The sequence below is a fragment of the Myxocyprinus asiaticus genome, chromosome 37, assembly GCF_019703515.2.
Source record: "Myxocyprinus asiaticus isolate MX2 ecotype Aquarium Trade chromosome 37, UBuf_Myxa_2, whole genome shotgun sequence".
NCBI classification, from domain to species: Eukaryota; Metazoa; Chordata; class Actinopteri; order Cypriniformes; family Catostomidae; genus Myxocyprinus; species Myxocyprinus asiaticus.
Window position 1 is genome coordinate 34,344,620 of NC_059380.1, and position 27,894 is coordinate 34,372,513.

The 27,894-nt window shown below is 37.9% G+C and overlaps 1 protein-coding gene across 6 annotated transcripts; it reads right to left on the minus strand.

Moving 5' to 3' along the window:
* Positions 1-54: 54 nt before the first annotated feature.
* Positions 55-25,855, minus strand: LOC127427715 (ubiquitin carboxyl-terminal hydrolase 48-like). Of its 6 annotated transcripts, none has more exons than XM_051675492.1 (28): positions 25,516-25,855; positions 24,931-25,065; positions 24,626-24,746; positions 23,121-23,262; positions 22,758-22,885; positions 22,543-22,667; positions 21,229-21,337; positions 20,964-21,097; positions 20,782-20,864; positions 20,478-20,657; positions 20,178-20,312; positions 19,161-19,310; positions 18,761-18,961; positions 18,531-18,645; positions 18,291-18,436; positions 17,410-17,487; positions 15,460-15,584; positions 15,066-15,188; positions 13,175-13,236; positions 6,233-6,343; positions 4,770-4,900; positions 4,541-4,647; positions 2,787-2,891; positions 1,608-1,781; positions 1,396-1,521; positions 1,010-1,058; positions 880-906; positions 55-768 (listed from the first exon to the last, which is right to left on the minus strand). In XM_051675492.1, the coding sequence occupies exons 2-28, from the start codon at positions 25,062-25,064 to the stop codon at positions 746-748; spliced, it is 3,144 nt and encodes a 1,047-aa protein (XP_051531452.1). In that variant the 5' UTR covers position 25,065; positions 25,516-25,855; the 3' UTR covers positions 55-745. The 6 variants fall into 6 exon arrangements, with proteins under 6 accessions (XP_051531452.1, XP_051531451.1, XP_051531453.1 ...); XM_051675491.1 differs by having other exon boundaries at positions 17,410-17,490; XM_051675493.1 differs by lacking the exon at positions 15,066-15,188 and having other exon boundaries at positions 17,410-17,490.
* Between the last annotated feature and the right edge of the window lie 2,039 nt (positions 25,856-27,894).

Below are 27,894 nucleotides of genomic sequence, written 5' to 3' on the forward strand. Positions count from 1 at the left end.
TAATTCTTAGATGTGTATCACAATTGTAATTGCTCCACACATGCAGTACACATCTGAAGATGTAAAAAGAATATTTATTGCCCATATGAAAGAACATACAGAAAAGTTCACACAACTGCCTGCTTAAGATTTCAAGTAGCAGAACATGTCTAAACTACTTAGGAACATAGTAATATTTCCCACTTTTGGAAGCGTTTTCTATTGATCCATATCTTTTTAGAGTTCTCTATACTGCTGTATTTTGGCAAGGTTATTTACACAAGCCAAACAAATAAAATTTTTAAATATTTATGTTGCTCATGCATTCTTAAATATGTACGAGCTCTATTGCAGTGCCATCACAAGCTTCTTTTCAACAAAAAAAGTCTCAAGATTTACAGAGATTTACTGTTCAACACAAACAATCTGATCAGACCATAATCTCTGAACATGACATTGCAACAAAACAACAAGGAATTCCATCGAAATGGAACGTCCTTTGAAGAAATCTCGACCCGTATTTTCACAGTCATGGTAGGTATGACCACAAAATCTTGCAGAACTCATCAACATCTTTCAATATTAAAAGCCAGCACGATGTTTTATAGCAAAAAGACACTTTTGAAGTTGTTGCAACATTCAAAAACAAAAAACAATAAAATGAACAAAAAATGGCAACTTCATCCCAACAATGAACATCTATGACTAATTCAAGCTTTATCCTTGCTCTGACATTATCAGCATTGTTTCAAATTTGGAGCTTCCCTCAGTGTCCTAACAGCCCAGTGCCTGAATAAAAGGAAACAAAAACTTTAGATAATATTCTCATCCAAATTCATTCTTAAGTTTAGTATGCATGTCAGAAATTATAATGAGTGATAATGATGAGTGTGTTTGTACCTTTAAATCCTTCCTCAGGCATACAGACTGAAAAAAGAATTTTCAACGTCAACAAAAATACAGCCAAACATGTTTAAGAGAGAGATAAGGCTTATGTGGATTGACAATTCAATGTGTTGAAAGAGCTCACCTTGATAAACATCATCCATTGCAGCATAATCAGCAATTGGTTCATCAGCCTGTCAATGCACAAGAAAAGTCAAGCAATATGTCTTACAGAATGAGCCTCTGATCCACTAAAATAATGTCTTGGTAGGCAGCTTACTATGTTTGAAACAGCATCTGTCTACATAACAAAGGCAAAGAGTATATTGTACTCCAGTCCTGCTGTTTTCTGTAGCTCCAGTGGTAGAACATGACACTAGCAATGCCAAGGTCATGGCATGGGTTTGATTCCCAGGGAACACATACTAATAAAATGTATTGCTTCAACGTACCGTAAATTGTTTTAGATAAAATCGTCTGACAAATGAATAATTCTAAATGTTAATCTTACCAATAATCTGAGGGTTTTACCTTAAGGCATATGATGCTTTCTGGGATGACTCCGAGACTTCCTAGAGTGGCAGAGTCGTCCGTTAAACAGCGTCCTTCTATGGACAGGTTTTGGTCAAACGGAGCAACAGAGAATGCATGCATAATCTGGGGATACATCAAGCAACATTACATGAGAGACAATACAAAGAAATGTAAAAATACAGATTTACATTCTTGCTGTACAAAAAGACCTGGATCTTTAGCTCTTTGAGTGTCTGGTTGGCAGAGACAATGAGGGCTTTCTCCCCACGCAGTTTCCTGTGCCTTGTGCTTCTTCTGATGCTTGACTTGGCGGAGACCGTCATCACGGCCGTGGATAGATAGACGGTCTCATCCAGCTTCTGACGTTTGGCTCCAACCTCAGACTGATGTACAGGAAGAGAAAAGGATCATAAGCCAATGTTGTGGTGAGCAACTAATATGTAAAGGAATTCACAATTGAGAAGGAAGAAATGAAGGAAAGAGGGAGGGGAGGAAGAAAGGAAGGGAAGAGGGAGGGAGGGGAGGAAGAAAGGAAGGAATAAAAGGAAGAAGCAACAGAGAGTAGAAAGGCAGAATGGAAGGAAGAAAATGGAAGTTAGAAAGGAAGGAAAGAGGTAAGAAAAAGGGAGGGAGGGAAGAAAGGAAGAAGGCAAGGAAGGAAAAAGGGGAGGGAGGGATAGGAGAACGGAAGGAAGCCAAAAAGGAAGTAGGTAAAGAGGGAGGGAAGCAACCAGAAAGGAAGGAAAGAGGGGAGGAGGAAGGGAAGGAGGGAAGGAAGGGAGCAATATTAGGGTAAAAGGGTAGATTAGAAGGAGGGAGGGAGGAAAGGAAGGAAAAAAGGAAGCCAAAAAAGGAAGGAAAGGAAAGAGCAAGGGAAAAAAAAAGGTAGAATAGAAGGAAGGAGGGAGGAAAGGAAGGAAAAATGCAAGGAAGGCAGAAAGGAAGAAAAGAGGGAAGGAACAAAGAAAGGAAAAAGGGAGAGAGGGAAGGAAGGAAGGGAGGCAACTGGAGGGAAGAAAGGAAGTAAAGAGGGAGGGAAGGAAGAAAGGAAGGAAGGATGGAAGGAGCAAAAGAATGAGGGTAGATAGGTAGAATGGAGGGAGGAAAATGGAAGGAAGGGAGAAAGGAAGGCAGGAAAGAGGGAGGGAAGGAAGGAAGGAAGGAAAGAGCAAAATAATTAGGGTAAAAAGGTAGAATGGAAGGAGGGGAGGGAGGAAAGGAAGAAAAATGGAAGCAAGAAAGGAAGGCAGGAAGGAACAAAGAAAGACAGGAAAAAGGAAGGGAAGGAAGGAAGGTAGGAAGTAAAGAGGGAGGGAGGGAATGAAAAGAAGGATTGATGGATGGATGGACAGACAATGAATGTTTTGGGCAATATTTTTTTATTGCACCTCACTGAAGTCTGGATCTTTCTCTCCATCAATCTTTGGCTCGTCTCTTTCATCCTCAACATCTGACCCACTCACACTGAACTCAGGGGCAGATTCCTTAATCATCTATGGAGAAATACAGACAAACAGACAGAATCCATTAATTCATCTGAACAGTATTTTCCTAAATAATAATAAAAATAAATTGTATTTGTATAGCACCTTTCATACATAAAATGCAGCTCAAAGTGCTTCACAGTTGGTAGAATAAAAACACAGAATTCAACATTTCAGAGAAAGTCAAACAAATCATCACAATAAAAATGAAACTACAAAGATAAAAAATAAAAAAAATAAAAATAAAAATTGAATTAAAAACAATTTTAGTTTTAATATAAACATACAAATTGAATATAATGATAATCAATAAAAAAACATCAAATAGATTAATCAAAAGCTAGTTTGAAAAGATATGCATTCAAATGCTTTTTTAAAAATGTAAATGCTTTGTGCTCTAATTTCAATTGGTAAAGCATTCCAGATTTTTGGCACATAATGGCTAAAAGCAGCTTCACCAGATCTCTTAAGATTTACATTACAGTATGTACGAAATTCTTCATCGAAAGACCTCAAACTGCGAGAACATAATTTGATAAACAGTTAGAAATGTATGACGGTATTAAAGCATTAAGTGCTTTTAAAAACCATTAAAAGAACCTTAAAATCAATCCTGTATTTAACAGGGAACCAATGCAAATTAGCTAAAACTGGTGTAATTGTGGTCTCTCCTCCTGGATCTTGTAAGCACTCTGGCTGCCGCATATCTATACAACTCTTGGGTAAGCAAGTATAAAATGCATTACATTAGTCGATGCGGGAAAAAAATAAAAGCATGAATAAATTTGTTCGCATCATAAAGTGAAACAAAGGGTCAAATTTGTGCAATATTTCTAAGATGATAAAAACAAGTCTTAAAAGCAATTTGTATAAGACTTAAAATTCAGATCACAATCTAGAAAGACACCAATAATCTACACCTCTGTCTTTGACTGTAAAGCCAGAGTACCTAGTGCAGTTTCAATTCTTTCCCTCTCATGTTTTGAGCCAACAATAAGTATCTCTTTTTATGTTAATTTAAATGCAAAAAGTTTGTTCATCCATAATAGAATGTTGGACAACCATTCAGACAATCTTTTTAACATTTGTGTGTCAATGAGCTCTACAGAGATACACAGATGAGTGTCATCAGCATAAAAATGGTAGTTTCCCCTCATGTTCATGAATTATGTCTCCCAACAGCAGCATATACAATGAAAATAAAAGTGGTCCAAGAACTAACCCTTGTTGAATGCCATATAATATGTTATGTTTTGTCGAGGTATAGTCACCTAATTTTACAAAAAAATGCCTTCCAGTAATGTATGATCTGATCCAATTTAAGACAGTGCCTGAGAGGCCTATGAGGTTCTCAAGTCTGTTAAGCAGAGTACTGTGATCTACATTGCTGAAGGCTTCACTTAGGTCCAAAAGGACTAGGACTGATGCATTAACAGTATTCAGTCGAAGATCATTCACCACTTTTAACAATGCCGTTTCAGTGCAATGACTGTTTCTGAAACCCGACTGATACTTCAAGCAAATTGTGTTAATCTTAAAATGTATTGAGCTGTTTAAAAACAAGTTTTTCTAAAATCTTACTTAAAAATGGTGTATTTGAAATTGGTCTAAAATAATTGAGAACACTTAAATAGTGTTTAAATCATGAGAAGGCTCACCGTTTTCTTGTCAATGACTTTTCTAATGTAAACCGTGGCCTGTGCATACTCCCGCATATCCCTCTGTTGCTGGAATATGAAGCCCTCTCTGCATTCTCGACACAAATCTGAAGGGATGCAAACATTTTTATATGAGATATATAATCAATGTGTCTATAATCAAGACACCTCATTCACCAGTGTAATGCCTCTATGAAAATACTGACTGCATATAGACGGCTCGTCTTACCTGGCTGAGTCTTGTATTGCACATTGCCATTGTCTTGAGTTCTGTCATGAATCCTACATATGGAGATGGCCTGGTCCACAAGAAACATTCTGCTGATCAAATCCCATTCAGCAGGCCAGAGAAGAGCTATACTGTGCATCGACAAACACAAGCAAACATTCAGACCTAAAACTCTGCATAGCAAACCTCTCCATTCAGAGGCCTGCTCCTTTTTACCCGGTGTCACACTAGCAGACACAAAACAACTTGATTTTGGCTGAGGGTGTCACACTTGCCATGTGTTTTCCTGAGATCTCGCTCTCTTCAGTCGGCGGTATGAGACACTTGCCGATTTAGAATGGTGGAGGGGTGACAAAAGCCGATTTTCCACCACTGCGCCAATCAGTTCTCATCACAAAACGCAGTCAAGATTTCTTTTCCCACTGTGGTACGTAACAGATCCGTCTTTTGGAGACGCCGTCAGAGGTAAACATTGGAGCGAGTGCGGCGCGCTATGGAGGATGATCGCATATTCCAGTTTTTAGGACTGCTTTTTTCCATGGTTTTACTCTGCTAACAAACAGCAAAGACACGCACCATGCCTCAAAAAGCAAAGAATAGAGAAAAAGGAGTGAAGTTTACCATAATTTGCTGAGGGCTTGTGTTTACCATTGGACACGAACATGCAGAAAGGTAAAAGTTCCCAGACTAGCTAAAAAGGATATTTATTGACAAAATATTATATAAGTATTATATGAAAATAGTATATGAGAATATATTGATGCATTTTGAGTTTAAATGAGCCAGTAATCTATTTCCCTGATGAAAAAGGCATGTAGAAAAATAAATGAAGTCTACAATACTAGTTAAACCATCATAATAAAATCATGAAGATACACTAAACGAGTCGCCACGTACTAAAGCCATTACAGCAGCACGGTTGAGTATGGTTAGCTAACCGTGGTGAGAATTCCGGGCCGAAAGCGGTTTATAATCGTGTCGTGCCGAACCATGCTCAAGTGGATATGCTACTGTAACTGTTCCGTACCGTGCTCATAACCGTTCTGCCCAATGGTGGAAAAGCGGCTAAACATACTGACTCATTACAACGTTCTCTCTCTTAATCCCTCTCATGTAGTGCTCGCATAAACAACTGTAAAAGAGTGATTTAGGAAGCGATTCATATCTCGTGAAAGTGTGTGATTGCTTATTTATTCCCTCGAAGCTTGCCATAGAACGTGTACTGTATGTCCATATGCCACTTTCAGTGAGTAAAGAAATAACATTCAATAATAACTCTCCTCATGGATTTGTAACTGTTTGGTGATGTTGTTTACCTGCTGCAATGCGTGGGTTTGTTTTCTGGTAGGTTGTTATAATTTAATTAATCGAATGTGTACCGATCACAATGTGTTTATAAGTTTAGTATGACTGTTCCGACACTTTCTATGATTTGTTTGAGAGCTCAGGTATGAGATACTCACTGTTGGGCATCACCATGCAGCATGGAGTCATAAGTGAACATGAAGCCTCCATGAGGACAAAGCAGGATACTGTTCCCTACACTGGACACTGGGTTGCTCTTTGCTGGCCTCCTGTGGTGGTTTAAGGAATAACAGGTCACATGACAATTATTTAAGACAAATAAATAATAAAGTGATCTCTGACCGTATAGACTAAGGGTGCACAGATCGGTCAGCCACCAATCTAAATTGGCTGATATTCGTCTTAAGTCTGTGATTGGCCGATCGTGCCTAGAATCAGGGCCGATCTTTTTTTGCAGCACGCAGGAAATCACACATACACTGCTACTCTAATGAATGACTGCTTTCTCAGCCCTTGATGCATGACAGTGTGACCTCTGGAGTGTGAAATGTTGGCAATTCCAAGTATTCATGAATTTAAACTTTTAGACATGCTGTTATTCAGATGAATATGCAGGTATATTTTTACAAATGTGTAAGAATTACACGTGTATGAATATTAAGTTGCCCATTTTCTAGAGTAATTACGACTTGCTGCACTGAGCATGGAGAGGATAAAGAGACTGCAAACGGGTTTAAAAACGAATTAAACAACAAATAAACATGCATATACAAATCTGAGTGTAGGTGATGTAACATGAGTCGTAACAATCAGACAGTGTGTTGAGCGATAGAGACTGTTTGAGCGATCATGAGCAATCCGTGTATCATTCGTTCATTTCATATTCAATTAGGAATTCAAAATCGTAAAAACGACTTATTTCATTATTTACAAAACCAATATTAAAAAACAAATAATGACATTTTTCATAATTTCGATTTAATGCACAAGTTAAAAATAGGAAATTGGAAAAATAACCACGGAACACTGTGCATTTTGCTTATTTGATTTCACTAATATATGGCTTGAATATCTGATTCAGACATATGAGTGGACCTGAAACGTCCCTTTCTTCTGATTGGTCAACCTGCACCGTCGTCGTCCTCAATGCTGTGAGACAGAATAAAAGTTCTCTGCTGTTTAATTGTTCAGATGAATTAGTCTCAGTTAATATTAAATTCTTTACCATTTTTTCTCCAAAACTCGCCACGTTTATTACAGCTGAGCTCTCTCTAATCAAATAGTCAGATTTATCCGACAGCCCTAAACATAAACCTGCTGTCTTTGAAGTTGTTCCGGTTTGAAAAGGCATGGTTTTAAATGAGATGACAAAAAAAAAAAAAAAAAAAAAACATACATTCATAAGACTATTGAAGCTTATGCCTACATTGTAAAGACATAGACTTACGTTTAACTGCGGGGTAAAGTTATTATATCATTGGATATTCGCCTAAGGGATAAGGGACCGTCTGCGTAAGGGACTGTCTGAAAACTCCACCCACAACTAAAATGTCAGTGGCGTTAGAGCAGTCATTTATTTGACTATTAACTTGCATGTTCTATCATAAAAAACATTGTTATTTAAAAAATAAAACAAACCAAAAAAATAAATAAATAAAATTCACAGGTTGAAGTAGATCACCAGAGTGATGACTGTGCATATGAGTGTACAGTATTCACTGATATTATGAAAACAAAATCACTAAAATTAACGAAAGCATTATTTTCACATTCCAAAGGTTGTAGTAAGTTCCCAGTGGGCAGACTGACTTATTACAGGTGAGATTTTTACAGTACGACCAGTAATATGAGTAGTGCTAGATTATTTTAAAAATGAATGAACTCAAATTCAGCAAAATGTTATTTTCACTTTCTGAAGGTTGTAGTTATTTCTCAGTAGATAGACTTACTACAGGTGAGATTTTGTACAGTTAGTCAGTCTATCCACTGGGAAGTTACTATAACCTTTGGAATGTGAAAACATTTTCAGGAATTTGTATTATGTTTATCCTAAAATAACCTAACACTGTACTCATATTATTGGATTTACTGTAATAATCTCACCTGTCGTAAATCAGTCTATCTACTGGGAACTTACTACAACCTTTGGAATGTGAAATAACATTTTGGTGAATTATTATTTATTTTAAATAATCTAATACTGTATTAATATTATTGGACTTACTGTAAAACTAGTCTCACTTGTAGTAGCTCAGTCTATTAACTGGTAACCTACTTCAACATTTGGAATGTAAAAGTGTACTTTTAATATTTTATGTTTAACTTGCCCGTCAACTGAATGAGTGATTGACACCGCCTGTGTTTAATATTTTCAGATGGTCCCTTAAGTACAGGTGCTGGTCATATAATTAGAATATCATCAAAAAGTTGATTTATTTCACTAATTCCATTCAAAAAGTGAAACTTGTATATTATATTCATTCATTACACACAGACTGATATATTTCAAATGTTTATTTCTTTTAATTTTGATGATTATAACTGACAACTGAGGAAAATCCCAAATTCAGTATCTCAGAAAATTAGAATATTACTTAAGACCAATACAAAGAAAGGATTTTTAGAAATCTTGGCCAACTGAAAAGTATGAACATGAAAAGTATGAGCATGTACAGCACTCAATACTTAGTTGGGGCTCCTTTTGCCTGAATTACTGCAGCAATGCAGCGTGGCATGGAGTCGATCAGTCTGTGGCACTGCTCAGGTGTTATGAGATCCCAGGTTGCTCTGATAGTGGCCTTCAGCTCTTCTGCATTGTTGGGTCTGGCATATCGCATCTTCCTCTTCACAATACCCCATAGATTGTCTATGCGGTTAAGGTCAGGCGAGTTTGCTGGCCAATTAAGAACAGGGATACCATGGTCCTTAAACCAGATACTGGTTGCTTTGGCACTGTGTGCAGGTGCCAAGTCCTGTTGGAAAATGAAATCTGCATCTCCATAAAGTTGGTCAGCAGCAGGAAGCATGAAGTGCTCTAAAACTTCCTGGTATACGGCTGCGTTGACCTTGGACCTCAGAAAACACAGTGGACCAACACCAGCAGATGACATGGCAACCCAAACCATCACTGACTGTGGAAACTTTACACTGGACCTCAAGCAACGTGGATTGTGTGCCTCTCCTCTCTTCCTCCAGACTCTGGGACCCTGATTTCCAAAGGAAATGCAAAATTTACTTTCATCAGAGAACATAACTTTGGACCACTCAGCAGCAGTCCAGTCCTTTTTGTCTTTAGCCCAGGCGAGACGCTTCAGACGCTGTCTGTTGTTCAAGAGTGGCTTGACACAAGGAATGCGACAGCTGAAACCCATGTCTTGCATACGTCTGTGCGTAGTGGTTCTCCCCCACATTTTTGAATGGGTTTTGTTTCACAATCCTCTCCAGGGTGCGGTTATCCCTATTGCTTGTACACTTTTTTCTACCACATCTTTTCCTTCCCTTCGCCTCTCTATTAATGTGCTTGGACACAGAGCTCTGTGAACAGCCAGCCTCTTTTGCAATGACCTTTTGTGTCTTGCCCTCCTTGTGCAACGTGTCAATGGTCATCTTTTGGACAACTGTCAAGTCAGCAGTCTTCCCCATGATTGTGTAGCGTACAGAACTAGACTGAGAGACCATTTAAAGGCCTTTGCAGGTGTTTTGAGTTAATTAGCTGATTAGAGTGTGGCACCAGGTGTCTTCAATATTGAACCTTTTCACAATATTCTAATTTTCTGAGATACTGAATTTGGGATTTTCCTTAGTTGTCAGTTATAATCATCAAAATTAAAAGAAATAAACATTTGAAATATATCAGTCTGTGTGTAATGAATGAATATAATATACAAGTTTCACTTTTTGAATGGAATTAGTGAAATAAATCAACTTTTTGATGATATTCTAATTATATGACCAGCACCTGTATGCTAAGCAATGAAAGTGCATCGGAGCATTTTCAGCCATAATTCTGCAGCCACACCAACTGATGGTTCTGAGTGCAGTGTTTTATGTCTGTATATTATAATTATATACCATTTATATTTATATACCATAACATCAAGACAAGTGTGTGAAATCTTGAAACTTTCCGCCGGCAGAGAGCACGGGTATGAGAAACCGAATATCCAAAAATGATCGAACCTAAAACTAACTTTACCCCACTCTGGGAGCTTAGGTGTGAGGGACTTGCTCATCATGGAAATTATGCTAAAGGAACTTCATGAATGCTCGTCTCTCAAAAGCTCGACCAGTGAATTTAAAATCAGCATTTACGCATAGCCTTCAAATTTGTCTGATAATAAAAAGGCACACAAAACTTGTATACGACCCTGTAGGTAAAGGCCACCCAAATTCGCATTAAAAAACATGGATGTCAGAATGATCTGAGCTTGAAATTAGTATTCTTCCCTGCCATGTAAATACTTATTGTCTTACATTAAATATCAAATGTAATAATATCTTCCAATGTATTTGTTATTATTATTATTTATCATTTGTTATTTACTGATGTAGCTGTTATAATTCACATATTCCCTGAATCGCATCTTGCTTTGTTCATTGCACCGCAATATGTGAAAATGAAAATAAACCGATTCTTTCCTTACTCTTTGATGATTTCTCATTTCAAAAACGCACTATACACTGATGTCAATTTAAAATGCTTATTTAAAGCAATCAAACTATAGCTGCCTTAGACTAATTATTCGGACAAAAGGTGCCCCGACTGTAAGTCCACCGTGACACGGTACATGACTTGTAAAATCGGGACTGTCCCCAGTTTTAAAGTGACGTCTGGTCACCCTAACTGCGAATGCCAGCCAACTCTCCAGTGCAGTGTGGACCACCAGTGCCCAACTGATCAACTGCACCACATGGTACCACTTATAAATGAATAAAACAAGTTGTGTGGCACGAAGAAAGATAACTGTGAGAAGACATTTGCCATACGGAGCGAGGGATTAATCTTAATAAACACCTTAATGATCTGTGTGTGTTTATCGCTCTTATCAATTGTTTCACGTGGCAATGATTGTCCAAATGCTGAATCGCATGAAGACGAAACCCTGTCTGCATTCAGTGAACATTTTACGGTTGTGTGTAGGCACCGTGTCTGACTATTTGATGAGAGATAGCTCAGCTGCAATAAACGTGGCAAGTTTTGGAGAATAAATGGTAAAGCATTTAATATTAACTGAGATTAATTTATCTGAACAATTAAACAGCAGAGAACTTTTATTCTCTCACACAGCATTGAGGACAAAGAAAGATCAGAAGAAAGGGGCGTTTCAGGTCCACCCATATGTCTCAATCAAAAATTCAAGCCATATGTTAGTGAAATCAAATAATCAAAACTCAGTGTCCCGTGGCTATTTTTCCAATTTCCTATTTTTAATTTGAGCATTAAATCGAAATTACGAAAAACAAGTCATTATTTGTTTTTTTAATATTGGTTTTGTAAACGAATAATGAAATAAGTAGTTTTTTGTTTTTCCGATTTTAAATTCCTAATTGAACATGAAACGAACGAATGATACACTGATTATGAGCACTTTCAGCTTCACTCCCTTCAGTATGCTCACTCGCGGTGTCAATCAAACATGCGCGCTCTCAATATCTCATCAGTCACTCATCTCAGCGCTATTCTGTGAGGATACCAATTCAAATCAGTTTAATGTTGGTCACATTACCACAAATCACAGCAATTACATTTTAACCATAACGGCACTGCGTCTTCACGCATTTGCTTAATAATTAGTGATTGGTGTTACAGCAAAACGCCAAAGACAGTAAATAAATCATAGATATTATTGATTTCTCAATGGTGCAGTTTTAGAGTTTGTAATGGATATATTTTTCTTATTTTTTAACATATCTCTGCTGTGTGTGATGCTCTCATGGCATTACTGCTTACCAGTATGTCACAATGACCTTTTGATATTAATAACAGAACAATTCATAACTGTTTCAAAGCAAATAAATGCTAGCAATTCACAATTAATGTAATTTTAATGTAATTTTGGTAACTTTATAAAAAGGTTCCATTCGTTAACATTAGTTAATGCATTAGGGATCATGAACAAACAATGAACAATATATTTTTACAGCCTTTATTAATTGTAATGTTAGCTAATAAAATTACAATTGTTCATTATTAGTTCAAAGTGCATTAATGTTAACTAATACAACTTTTGATTTTAAAAATGTAATAGTATATGTTGTAACTAACATTAAGTTCATTAGTTCATGTTAACTACAGTAATGTTCTTAACTAATGTTAACAAACGGAACCTTTTTGTAAAATGTTACCGTAATTTAACTGTGTGGGGCACAAACATCTAACTGCACAATATAACTTGCAGTGTGGCAAAGGGCACTTTTAAAGGCCGATCTTCGTGGAAAAAAAAAAACAAAATCAGAGCTCGTATCGTCCTCAAATTTCCTGATCGATGCACCACTAGTATAAACCTTATTCACAGCAGCAGCATCTTTGATTTTTAACGGGAATGACAACGAGGCTGTGAGGGACAGACGCATTGTCTCTTCAATGGGCTGTACTGCAGTTTAAAGTGTTTTTGGATCATTTTGCAGACAAAACATTTAAAAAATATGTTTCCAAGAGCATTCAGTATACAATGAGTTGTGGAAAATCAGATGGGATCTAGGAGCTTTATACAGTTTTATTCTGTGCATGCCACTGAAAAGACTGTATGTCTATTCCTCACAGCCTCATTTTCATTCCAGTTCAAAATTAAAGCTGGTGCTAGTGTGAATATGTCCTTGTCAGGCTGGTTTGAAAAAAAAAACAAAAAAAACAAAAAAACAAATCTTGCACAAGTTTTATTTTATTTTTTATTTAAGACCAAACTTAAAACTCCAAGAGCTTTCAAGCTACATCCACCAAACTCGGCAAAGTCCTATCTGTCTGTCTGTAAGGCTTAAATAACCTTCAAATTTTAAGACTTTTAAACGTTCAGGAAAGGTTTTGCCAAGTCAACATTCAAAGTTAGTCTTAAACTTTCTAGTTTGAAAAATAAGAATAAAGAAAAAAATTTTTCCTTTACCTGATAAATTTCCTCCATTCATCCACGAAGTAAAGTGGCACAATGTACAGAACTTCTGTGTCCTAAAACACAAACCACAGTCAGCAAAGTCACTAAGCAGCAAATAAGAATGAAGTACTGATATTTTCACTCACTATGTTGGAAACTGACATAAGTTCAAGTTCAAGTGTTTTTTTTATTGTCGTTCAACCATATACAGTTAGTACAGCACACAGCGAAATGAGACAACGTTCCTCCAGGACCATGGTGCTACATAAAACAACATAGGACAAACACAGAACCACATGAGACTACACAGACTGAATAAGACCTACACATTCCTACATAAAGTGCACGTGCAAACGTGTGCAAAAAGTACAGGACAGTACAATAATTACTAAAAAGGAAACAGGACAATAGGCACAGTAAGAGACAGTGAGAGACAGTGCAGCGCCGACCAGTACACATTTCTAAACTGAGAAGTGCAAAAAGATGACACTTTCTAAAAATGCCAAATGTAAACATAACATACTATGAAATAGTGTTCTATGGACATAGCAGTTATTGAGGTAGCAGCCAGGTATAAAGTGACAATGAATTAAGTGCAACTCTGGACATGTGCAAAAGTTGGATGGTGTACAGGTGTGTGTGTGTGTGTGTGTGTCAGTCCAGTCTCTGAGTATTGAGGAATCTGATGGCTTGGGGGAAGAAGCTGTTACACAATCTGGCCGTGAGGGCCCGAATGCTTCGGTACCTCTTGCCAGATGGCAGGAGGGTGAAGAGTTTGTGTGAGGGGTGTGTGGGGTCATCCACAATGCTGGTTGCTTTGCGGATGCAGCGTGTGGTGTAAATGTCTTTGATGGAGGGAAGAGAGACCCCGATGATTTTCTCAGCTGTCCTCACTATCCTCAGCAGGGCTTTGCGGTCCAAAACGGTGCAAGTCCCAAACCAGGCAGTGATGCAGCTGCTCAGGATGCTCTCAATAGTCCCTCTATAGAATGTGGTGAGGATGGGGGGTGGGAGATGTGCTTTTCTCAGCCTTTGAAGAAAGTAGAAATGCTGCTGGGCTTTCTTGGTAATGGAGCTGGTGTTGAGGGACCAGGTGAGGTTCTCCGCCAGGTGAACACCAAGGAATTTGGTGCTCTTGACTATCTCCACAGAGGAGCTGTCGATGTTCAGCAGTGAGTGGTCACTCTGTGCTCTCCTGAATTCAACAACCATCTCTTTTGTTTTGTCCACATTCAGAGACAGGTTGTTGGCTCTGCACCAGTCTGTCAGCCGCTGCACTTCCTCTCTGTATGCTGACTCATCGTTCTTGCTGATGAGACCCACCACGGTCATGTCATCGGCGAACTTGATGATGTGGTTCGAGCTGTGCATTGCTGCACAGTCGTGAGTCAGCAAAGTGAACAGCAGTCGACTGAGCACACAGCCCTGAGGGGCCCCAGTGCTCAGTGTGGTGGCGGTGGAGATGCTGTTTCCGGGAGGTGTCCAGGCCCAGCAGGTTCAGCTTTCCAATCAGATGCTGAGGAATGATTGTGTTGAATGCTGAGCTGAAGTCTATGAACAGCATTCGAACGTATAAGTCCTTTTTATCCAGGTGGGTGAGGGCCAGATGGAGAGTGGTGGCGATGGCGTTGTCTGTTGAACGGTTGGGACGATACGCGAACTGCAGTGGGTCTAGTGAGGGGAACAGCTGGGTCTTGAGGGGAACAGCTGGGTCTTGATGTGCCTCATGACGAGCCTCTCGAAGCACTTCATGATGATGGGTGTGAGTGCGACGGGACGGTAGTCATTGAGGCAGGACACTGAAGACTTCTTCGGCACGGGGACGATTTAAATTATGCAAAACATCATTGAGTAAATGGAAAGTCAACTTTTGGAATGTTTCATTTTTGGAAAGTTTTATTACCTGTGGCCATTTCTGCAGTGTGGGCCGGTTCTTCTCCTGGAAGAGGTTTAGCAGTGAGCTCCTCTGCTCACTGGCCATCATTCTGTTCAGAGCCTCATTCTCTTTACCTTCTCTTTCCAACCTCTGAGAGAAACAGTAAATCCAAAAACCTTCTAAGAGATCCTCTAAATTTCTAAAATGCCTTCTATGTAGGCAGCTCAATAAATTTTGAGAAACAGCCCGTGTGTGTCCACTTCACAATGCTAAAGCATGGTTACACCTTTGAACTATGAAACACAAATATTAATTTTTTTCATTAAGAAATTGATAAAAAAAAAAAAAAAAAAAACCCAAAACAAACATTGATAAAATAACATAGTAAGACATTCATTATATTTCTTGAAGTGTTTGTTACCATGCACTGTTGACAGGGCTCGTGGTGGTGTGTGAACTCTGGAGCTCTGGGGAAATACATTCGCAGTTTATTCCACACTTCAGTAGAAACCAGGCGCCTTTCAGACTCGAGTATACTCAAACCACCTGCGGCGGAAGAAAACGTCACATTCGCAAATGAGGAACATTCACTAGTAAGTGTAGGTTTCAATCCACATTTTTTTATGCACATTTTGGGATTTCACATAAAAACTGCTGGATGGAAACTGTTGTGACCAAAATACACATAAAAAACATATACGCTCGCTTGAGGTGGATAAATTTTTTAGTCGGTAAGAAGAAATGCGCATAAATTATGATGGAAACACATTTACCGAATAAACTCCTATTGAATTTAGTAATAATACAAGATGCACATCAAAAAATCATGTGACTGACTATATTATAGATCCGCACGGCAAAGACGTAAGGAAGGAGGAACGCACAAACATAGTGCTCCCAGAATTGTGTGACGCATGGTCACTCCTGGACATAAGACAAAGTTCTTTAGTGTTTTGTCTGCATGTTCTAAACTGCAAGTATTTTATTAATAAAAGAGTCACAGTGGCTACAATTTCTCCAGAAGTGACGTTTTTGTTCTTTTGAACACATGGGATGGAAAAGCTGCTTTATTTGCACAATGTTAGTGTGATGCCATTGTAGAAATGCAGTACTGACAATCAGCCATGATTAATTTAATCACTGAGTAAAAGTGTCCAATAACAGGACGGATACTGAGATTAAGCAAGTAGTATTCAGCTGGTCATATAATTCTAACATGGCTGCCCCCATGCGTGGGCCCTCTACATGTAGAATAAAACAGCTTTTATAAGTTTACTGATATGACTGGAGTCTTCATTTTAATGTGAGTGGTCATGATTTCCTACATATATTGCAAAATTACAATTCATGTCTTTAGGAGTTAAACTTTTTTTTTTAAAGAGGAACAAATTACTGAGTGCACCTTTAAATTCGTAACTTGGATGGAAACATAGCTATTGACATATAAATTATCAAAAAACACTGTGTCAGCATTTTGAAGTCTTTTTCGATTTTCAAAAATGTTTTATTTTTCATCATCAGAGTAAATACTGTGTAAAAGAATTTCCGCAAATGTGTCCTATTTGCTAACATAAAACTTTGCTATCAGGCGTAATGTTAATGGCTTCATTTTTGAAGCGCATTTCTAAAAAAAAATACTAATGGTTGTGCATTTCCATTCACTTCGTCATGCGCAATATCTTGAGGAAGTTTGCCTTATGACAATGGAGCAGCTGAATTACCTCCTTGCTTCCGGGAGAGTTTTATTTGCAGGATTGGAGCAATCGTTTTATTAAATGCTGCTAGGAGATGCTGCAGAATAAGTGTGATATCTGATATAATGAGAGCTGAAATGGCTGCGGCGCCCATATGCTGCCAGCCTCCGCATACCTGGGAGCCCCCGCTCTCAAAACTGTTTTTAATGATTGTGAGGACCAACTTTAATGAACAGCTGTGGGTTAAACACTTGGGAATGTCAAGGGCTATGTTCGAAGAATTGTGTTCCAGTCACATCAAGCTATCACACATGAATAACATGCACAACTGGTAAAATCACATCATCGCTCATGCGAATAAATTGTTTCCATCACCTTAATGTGCATTTTAACTAATGCAATACTCAAGAAAATCCACCTTTGCCTAATGCATTACATTTTAAGCGACTTTTGAGAGTTTATTCGCATATCAAGCATTTCCATTCAGGATTTCTAATGCACAATTTCAAAATGCACAAAAATAGTTGGATGGAAACCAAGCTAGTGATAGCAAATAGAGGCTTTCATATACATTGGTCTGCTGCCACCCTTGACCAAAAAAACACCTAAAAAAAGTAAAGAATTTGGTTAGTTTGATTTGGTTTTATGTTACGTAACATCACAAAAAACAAACTAACCGTGATGACAGAGAATGTCTTCATTAAAATTTTTCATCTCTTCACCATCCCCTTCTTCCTTATCTCCTTTACCTCCATCTGCTTACAAAAAGACAGCCACAACTGCTTAAAGGGATAGTTCACCTAAAAATGCTCTCATCATTTACTCACCCTCATGCCGTCCCAGCTGTATATGACTTTCTTTCTTCAGCAGAACACAAATTAAGATTTTTAGAAAAATATTCTCTGTAGGTCCTTACAATGCAAGTGAATGGTGATCAGACCTTTGTAGCTCCAAAAATCACATAAAGGAAACATAAAAGTAATCCATATGACTTCAGTGGTTAAATCCATGTCTTCAGAAGCAATATAATAGGTGTGGGCGAGAAAAAGAACAATATTTAAGTTCTTTTTTACTCTAAATCTCCACTTTTACTGTCACTTTCAGAGGTGAAAGTAAAACTAAACAGGCACCACATGTGACTTTCAGATGTAAAAGTGAAGATTTGGAGTAAAAAAATAAAAAAATCAATTTAAATATTGTTCTGTTTCTCAACCACACCTTTTATATAGCTTCTGAAGATATGGCCTTAACCACTGGAGTCTTATGGATTACTTCTATGATTCCTTTATGTGACTTTCGGAGCTACAAATGTCTGATCACCATTCACTTGCATTGTATGGACCAACAGAGCTGAGATATTCTTCTAAAAATCTTTGTTTGTGTTCTGCAGACGAAATAAATTCATACACATCTGGGATGGCATGAGTTTGAGTAAATGTTTTTTTTTTTGGGTGAACTATCCCTTTAACACAGCTGCATGACAAGATATACAGAAAGCAAAGGAAAACAACAGATTTAGATTTAGACATAATAAGGCTTTAATTAGTCTAATCAGTACCTTTAGCTGCTGGGCTGTTGGTTTTCTCTCCATTAACTTTGCTGTTATTGTGTTTGGTTTCTTCCTCATCCTCCTCCAGCTGGTCTAATGCCAACTGCCTCCAACTTCTTAGAGAGGCCTTCCCGATCCAGAATCCCGACTCATCACTACAACACAGCCACACAAACACTTTTTAATGACCTGCAGTAGCTGCATCTGTTGGAGATCCTGGTTCAAGTAGCAGCTGATCAATGCCCATACCTTTTCAAAGAGGCTTTGGAAAGATTTGTGACCTCTCTGTAATCTTCATTCAGTTGGTTTTTCAGTCTGAGCACTCGACATCGCTGAGCAACACATTCTCGGCAGAGAGAGGACCCTAAATGCCATCCAGAATGGAAAGATATATGTATAAGATAAAAAACAAAACAAATGATTAGTGCACAGATGTTTGAAAGGATATATTGAAAGTGGAAGCACTATGTAGCCCTTACGGTCTAGTCTGGGACCTCCTCCATAACGGTTGAAGAGGACCTGGGCAGCCTTCAGGGATATTCTTTTGGTCTCACCGATCTTGTCTGGGTGCAGTTTGCCATGGGAACACAGGAAATGGCTGTTGTCAATTTCCTTGATGGCCGTGGAGTCATCAAGCCATTTCTTCAGCCATTCCAGAGGCACAAACTCATAAGACTGGTCTAAAACACAAAAGGAGACCAGGCATTGATGCTTTCATATAAAAAACAAAAAAACAAAAAGCATTTTGTTAGTTACAGTAAGATAACATGTGAAACAAAAAAAAGTGGCTGAAGATAATTCTGGCATGTTTAAGTAAAAAATATAGGTTTTAACAGTTGATGTTGTCAGAGAAACTGAAGCGCAGGCATTTTTACGGACCGTCCTCAGCGGGTAACAATTCGTAGAGCTCCTTCACCTCCTCATGTTTGGCTTTGCCTTTGTCAACGCTCTGTTTTCGCATGTCTGCCATTTCATTGCACCATTCCTCAAACTTCTTGTTGTCCTGGTCCACCAGCTGCTGTAGAAAAGCTGCAAACCACAGAACAACATCTTAAAGGGGTGGTTCGTCGTTTACCCATCTTCATGCCATCCCAGATGCATATGATTTTCTTTTGCAGAACACAAATGAAGATTTTTAGAAGAATATCTCAGCTCTGTAGGTCCATACAATGCAAGTGAATGGTGACCAGAACTTTGAAGCTCCAAACAGCACAAAGCAGCATAAAATAAATCCAACAATACAACTTCAGTGGTTTAAACTGTTTAATCTTCTGAAGCGAAACAAACCAAAACGTAACTCCTTTTTCACTGTATATCTTGTCATTGCAATCTCTAGGCACGATCATGATTTCAAACTTGATTACATTTCCTAGTACTTGATGCATGCGCAAGCCGCTAGATGGCCTTAGGAAGTGTAAACAAGCTTGAAATCATGATCGCCAAGGATACTGATGTTGTCAAGATTTATAGTGAAAAAGGAGTTGGACATGGATTAAACCACTGGGGTTGTATGGATTAATTTTATGCAGCCTTTGTGTTTTTTTTGGAGCTTCAAAGTTCAAAAGCTGTAAAACTTGCATTGTGTGGACCTACAGAGCTGAGATACTCTTCTAAAAATATTTGTGTTCTGCAGAAGAATGAAAGTCTTATCTGGAATGAAATGAGGATGACTAAATGATGAGAGAATTTTAATTTTTTGGGTGAACTATTGCTTTAAACTGACTTCAAGAAAGGCTTCAACAGGGTTGCCATGGGTACTAAGACAGCCGTGTACAGTGTAATTATGATGGAAACATTCTGAGCCAATCAGGAACTTTTAACGACAATAATGTCTTAAAAAGTAATATATTAAAGCTTTTTTTTATGATAAATTTTTTTAAAAGTCTGATTTATTACCTGGTACTTCAACGGTTGTTTCCGTTTGATCACCTTCCTCTGTCTGACGTTTGTACACTAACATATAAGCGTTCCTCGAGCAGTGATAGCCTTTGCTACATTTTGGCTTTCGGGTTTGGGATTTGGCAGTTTCAGCTGAAATTAAAAAAATAATCAATAAAACTACTACAGGACTGAACTGCAATGAGAGCTGCTAAAACCAACCGTAAGAATATCTCTGAAAGTAACTGCACTGACAAGGAGCTGCAAAACTGAGATATCATCCAAAGTACAGTAGAGACAACTTGCATCACTCTTTACCAATGTCTTCCTCAATGCCCAACTGTAGTTTCTTGCCCTCCATTTTTTCGATCTCCTCATCGTTGAATTTGTACCAGTCGTTGGTATGAGCGTCTCTAACATGAGCAATGTAGTGGCCAGAGTACGCGCTCACGCCACGGTGAATCAACACTGCACTGAGCTCATACATGCACTTCTCCTCTGAGTTCAGAGACAAAAAAAAAAAAAACATCAATTCATGTTCATTGGACTTTATCAGATTGTAGGATGACATACTCTCGAGGGAGATTCTTCGATGCATATCAACAGATTAAAGGCAGTATACCTTTTCCTTCCAAAAACGGTCCCATGTCAAGAACTTCTGGAAAACTAATGAAGGTGTTCAGCTTCTTCTTGTGCCCACTTTGCCTTTGAGAGCACAGAATGATAAAGAACATGATTAAATATAAATACATCAATAAAACATCTGATAATAGCTAAAAGGAGGGAAGTATTATGAAAAATCACCTATCAAAAACAAAGCGCATGAGCTGAAAGTTGAGTGTGCGGGGAAGACTCTGGAGCTTGATTCGCCGTGTGGCATTCTGTTTACTCTGACAGCTCTCACAAAAGTAACAATTATCACCATCTAGCTTTTCCTCCTAAACATGGTAAGGAAAATAGATAACACACTGAGGCTTTTAAGATTTGATCTAAAAAATAAAAAAAATAGTATGACAAAAAGCAAGATATTTGGAGCAGTCAGGCACTAGGTTTGTAGGTCAGTAGTTACCTTCAGAAACTCTGTGATGCACTCTGTGAGATTTTTGTGTCCTTGAATGTTCAGTTCCAGTTCATAAAATCGAGATGGTAGTGGAGACTCACGTCCACACTTGTTGCATCTATTGTGTACACCGAAACAAGGATTTCTTTTAGTGTGAACAGTCATTCTAAACATTTACTGAACCCTTATGTTGTGTTCCTGTCCTTTTGACCTGGATGACTTTTTACTTATTCCAATTGGAATAAAATTCCTTGACTTTGTTCACATATGGTATCTGAAAACACAAAAGATTTGACCATTTTCTTTACATTTGATTGCGTTTTATTTCACTTTGTTACACTTGTGTTCCCGGTCAGAAATGACCAGATATTGCAAATGAATGATCATTTGACCACAAAATGCAGAACTATTAAGTGTTCAGGAGCATCCCAATCCTTTAGATAAGCACGTGTTGATGTGTTTGCACACACAAAGTCCTTGGATATGTGCAGATGTGCACACACACACACACGCACATCGTGTGTTGAGCACCCTCTTGTGCATTGTCTTTCCATGTACACTCTTTGAGGAATACTTCAAGATCTACTTTCAGGAAATAATAAGGAAAAACGTGACAAAAAGACACTTCTGTTTATTATGTTTTCGTGTGTGTGGGAATTTCAAACACTAATACTCACTGCAGTTTGGCCTCTAAATGAAACAGATTTGCTCAATGCATTCTACTAATTGAGACCTTTCCAACAATATACTATAACACATGTCTCTCTCATCTTTTCTATGGTTTTACCATCTCTGAATATAATTGTTGTGATAACAAATTTCCAAATGATGAGAACGAAACAGTTCTTATTTGTCAGCAAATTAAAAAGCATTATTTAAGAATTGATAGGATCAGCTACATGCACTGTAAAGTCAAGATTCAAGATTTTTGTTTGTTTATTTTTTGGTTTCCACAGGGAGTGCCCCCCACTGGCTCGGTATTAGTTCAGTTGAATTAATCCTTCTATCAATAAAAATACATATTTTTGAAAATATGTTTAAAAAAAAAAAGAGTACGAAACCTGTCATAATTACTAAAAAAGAAGTTGATTAAAAGATCCAATGCAATACCTTGAGATAATATTTGCAATATGAGAGATATATAAACAATCTTAGTGGGACAGTCATTTTGACCCAGGAACACAAGGAGTGGTAGCCAATGAGGAACACAGCACAAGGGTTAAGACTGTGATGACAACTTGCCATTTCAACTCTTTTTCAGAGTGACCACAATAAATAAACTGAAAATAAATGCCAAAACAACATTTACTTAGAATAACCTACACTGTAACATATGAAAACTGTCCACAGAACTGCTGCTGGATGACATTTTGGAGGTTTGGGTCTTTCTGCTTTGATAGTGTGTCCTCTAGAAGTGAAAGGAATAGTTTGGAGAATTCCTGAGCATCCTACAACAAGAAAGCAAACAGGTGGCTTGTAAACATTTACACAGTAAACAGCGTACTCAAGCAAAGCATATTAGTCTTTCATTGGCCTGCCTGCTGTTGCCCTGTGTCGAGCCCAAGAGCCTTCACCAGCCCAGAGGGGTCGATATATCGTCTGTTGCTGTTCTGTAGTAATGCAAACAGATACTGTAGATGTTCACATATCGTCCTTGGCTCATAATCTGTCGGTACACAGAATAATGTGAACTAATTAAGTTAAATTAGGCTTTAAGATTTCTTCGCAGTTGAAAAGATCAGTTTGAAGTTTGCAGGAAAAATACTAAGCAAAATTACTGTGAGAACAGTCAAACTCGATGACCACAGTGCACTTGACACTGTAGTCATGCATAAATGTTGTGTTCTATAACATATGCATCACATGTGGGTGATTACAGCTTAAAACCACCCTGTACTCACTTGAATCTGTGTTGTGCCCTTCTGCTCTGGAATTCTGAAAAATATAAAGGGCTCTGCGGAGCTCAAGATTGTGGAACCACACCTGGAGGAAAGTGTTCACATAACAAGTCGCCCCAAGATTCGTCAGGCCTACAAATGTGTTCTGCAACAGAAAGCAATTCAGAGTGGGGGTATAGCTCCCATAAAGGATTGTGCAAGATCAGGCATCAAAAACCACACACACAAAAAAAATCACTACTGTGAGCATTCACAATCGCAACAATGTTCTGTAAAGACTAGGGTTGAAATTTTCTACAAGCCAAATACGAGGCATTCCAGCTTAAAATTCACTTGTGAAAGTGAAACTAAACAGGCACATGTGACATTCAGATGTAAAAGTTGAGATTTAGGGTAAAAAGATTACTTAAATTTGAATCTGTTTCTCACCCACACCAATCATATCACCTCTGAAGACATGGATTTAACCACTATATGGAGTCTTATGGATAACTTCTATGTTTCCTTTATGTGATTTTTGGAGCTACAAAGGTTTGATCACCATTCACTTGCATTGTATGGACCTACAGAGCTGAGATATTCTTCTAAAAATCTTTGTTTGTGTTCTGCAGGAGAAAGAAAGTCATACACATCTGGGATGGCAAGAGGGTGAGTAAATTATGAGAGAATTTTCAATTTTGGGTGAACTATACTTTTAATCTTCATTTTTAATAAACACTAACTTTTGCCAAAAGAACAAAGCTGCAATAAATGGAACAAGTCTATATTTTCTCTCAAGTTTTTTCTTCCCCATAATTAGCTTAAGCCATTTCCATTTATTTTGTGTGTGTGTGTGTTTTTTAAAGCTCAACGAACTGGCTTTCCATTTAAAATTGTGGTCATCAGTTTGTTGACAGTATATGACTAATATGTAAAAAAAAAAAAAAAAAAAAGAAAGAAAGAAAAAAAGTATATCACAAAAAAAAAAAAAAAAAAATATTTGCCCATCCAGGCCCACTGTCTCAGTACAAGTCTTAGTACTGTATTAAGCAGTCATGCATTATAGTGGATTTTTATGGGAGAGAAGACACTTAAAATTAAATAGTATATTTCTCCTTGGATTACAATGTAAATGTCATTTAGCTGAGTCTCTCTTCCAGAACAAGCACTGCAATATAAGGTAATGTCATGAATTACTTGTGTTTTTGGGATCACAATGGAGGGACATGATTTTCATGCACTTCGAATGCTGTATGTTTGACAAAACGATCCTGCTTCTGACTGAAAACACAACAGAAAACCTGTGCTGATTGTCTTTGATCTTATCTCTGGCCACGTCTGTCAAGTGTGGACGCAAAAATACAGGACAAACGGCGTCCCATATAAATTTCATATGGAACACAATTTTGTTCCCTTAGATACAGGAGGATTCCATATAATACCGGACGGTTGGCAACCCTAGTAAAGACAGTTATGGTTTGACTTGCTGTATGGTTTTCACTGAATTTTGGTGAATCATTATAGTGTACCTTATCTCGTCTCTCTGAATTTGGGTCATCGATGTTGTGGAAGGCATTTTCATCAATTTCACCCAACCAGGACTGTTCCCCAATACCAACTAGACAGTTTGGATTCCCTTTACAGTTCCTCCTGTGTGAGAGCAAAACATTTTCATGCTGGTATGCATGCTTACAGAAATGAAATTAGATTTGTTACATTAACAATGTATTTGAATTAAAATTACTGCCAATAAAATAGCTTCAATATGCAGTATGAGTGACATTTTTAATAAAAATAAAGTAAAAAAAAACAAATCAAGTTGCCACCAGATTACCTGCATGCCCCTCTCTTGCACGCTGGCACTGCAATTCTATATGCTATTTCAATGTGTTCATGTGTGATGTCCTCAGGTTTGACTGTCTCTGCCCAACGCCAAGCAGCTTTTTCCAGCTGCAATCGAGGTGCCATCCTGTATACAGAAACACACACACACACCTTCAGAGTTACACATAAATCCTGCACACAAAAACACACCTGAGTAGAGTTCCACTAGCCTGGACAGATTTGTACACACATTTTGCACATAGAAAATCACAACACACAAATATGGACAAAGTTACACACAGACATATATTCACACACACCCTGTACAAAGAAACATCACACACAAACATACAGTACACACAAGAGTTCCACACAAATCTCCATCATGCACAGGCCTTACATTACTGGTCCAGCATACACAACACTACACTTAATTTAACTCATACACAATAAAAACACCCAGATGTCAGCTAGTGAGTGTGTTTACAATCAAACAATTGCCAAGCACTTTAAAAACATCTAAGAAACACCACTGACTTCCAATCAGTTCAAACACACATCTTTACTCAAGTCACATTTTAGACAGACAACATACCCTTAAAACGAAATACCGTGATTCACAGACTCGACCCAGCTGTAATGTTTAATAAATCTTCAGTTAAATACAAATATATTTAATTTTTTTCATCGAGGCTGCTAAACCTGCGCAGTTAGCATGCTAGCAGCTAGCTCTTCACTTATTTTCATGAAATAAATGCACCAGACTTTTATTTACCAGGAGCCCTTGACTCTAAAGATGTTTTAATAAATATACGAATTTTAAATAACACTTTATTGATAGTACGTTTGTATTTAGCGCCCTTGCGTCAGCTTTTAAATAAATATTTTTTTCGTCCCTTCGTCAGTTTCAAACTTCAGACGTACAAACGCGCGACGTAATCACGGCGTCTGACGTAAGCGCGTACGTTGCGCGTGACGAACGGTCCGCGCGCTTTTGTTTGAGGTAAACTCCTTGTACAAAAATATAAATTTAAATTGATAAAATAGGAAAATTTTGATGATTCCAAATATTTTTAAGCAGTGGACTCAATAATTATTCATGACTTATGTTATTTGTTTACTCATGACTTGAAGAAGTATGTGTTGCAATATGATTTTATCTATTCGTTAACAAGACAATTAAGTGTCTTTTAAATAGATTTCACCAAACACATCAGCATAATTTGCTTACTAAGACATTTTACCCAAACCATATGTAGTCTAATTATTCATCATACTGTTCACTTTTATTATAATAATGTGTAAATGTTTTAAAGTGTATATTATAATTTTGTCTTGTGGGAATTGTGCCCTGAGGATTCCAAGTGACTCACACACACTCAAAGAAGTGGAGTTGAATAGAACTTTTCTTAAAAGACTGTTAAAAGGCCCCAAAAGGTTTAAGAGAGCTTTTCACGGGACTGTAAAGGTCACCTTTGAACTTTGAATGTGGATATGTCATTTAGAGGTTTCTGTGTCACATAAAGGTCACAAATTGAGCATATGATGTTTTTACACAAAATCTTGGAACTCTTGTCACACTGGACTTTGTTTTTTCCATTTCATTGAGGAATCTGGGCCAGAACTTCTTTGTAGAGTTTCTTTAAAACCCCTATGAAATATAAAAACCCTAATAAGTTCACTCTACTCAATTAATTGGGTAAACTCGTTCCCTCAACTGAACTGGGTAATGGCGTTTCCAAAACTTGTGTAATTAAGCTCTCTTAACTTGGTGATCATATGGAATTAACTTAACTATTAAAGTTAAGGGGGGCCTGGGTAGCTCAGCAAGTAAAGATGCTGACTACCACACCTGGAGTCACAAGTTTGAATCCAGAGTGTGCTGAGTGACTCCAGTCAGGCATCCTAAGCAACCAATTGGCCCGGTTGCTAGGGTGGGTAGAGTCACATTGGGTTAACCTCCTCATGGTTGCTATAATGTGGCGCTCGCTCTCAGAGGGGTGTGTTGTGAGTTGTGTGTAGATGCAGCGGAGAATAGCGTGAGCCTCCACATATGCTACGTCTCCGTGGTAATACTCAACAAGCCACGTGATAGATGCGCGGATTGACTGTCTCAGAAGCAGAGGCAACTGAGATTCATCCTCTGCCACCTGGATTGAGGCAAGTCATTACACCACCACGAGGACCTAGAGCGCATTGGGCATACCAAATTGGGGAGAAAAGGGGAGAAAATCAAAAAACAACAACAAAGAAACTATTAAAGGTAACTAGATGCAAGTAGAATTAACTCAGATTTACTATTTAACTGTTGTTGTTTCAACTTAATAATTGTAATTGAATGGATTCAAATTTAGGTCATACAATTACAGCAAAATTAATAACAAATTATTAAAGATCCTAAGTCAATCATTAAATAAACTTGTATATATACCTGTATTTCAGTTGCACATGCACAAAGAGTACTGCAAAATTGTTAGCAGGGTCCAAACTGACCAAAGAGGACACAGAACACCCTAATGATGTCATCACATAACACATATATTTGCAACAAAACAACATACAGTAAATAATATTAGAAGAGCTAAAACCAATATGAATTCTTAATATAAACTATTTAAATGCCCCCATATGTTTCCTTTGACCAAGGAAACGTAATTAAATATTTCAAATGCAAGGCACTGTGGGTAATCCTTATAGCCTCAATTTTGTACTCAGTAGTTTGAGTTATTAGCACTTATGATTAAAAAAAAAATAAGTTCAAGGAACTTTTATATTTGAGTTATGAGCCCAAAATGTGACATTTCATCCATCTTCTATAACCGCTTGTCCTATAGGTCACAGGTAGTGCTGGAACCTATCCCAACTGTCTCAGGCCGAAGGTGGCCAGTCCATCACAGGGAAACACATACTGACATACACATTCACACTCACGGGCAATTTAGAGTCTCCAGTTAACTTAACCAGCATGTCTTTT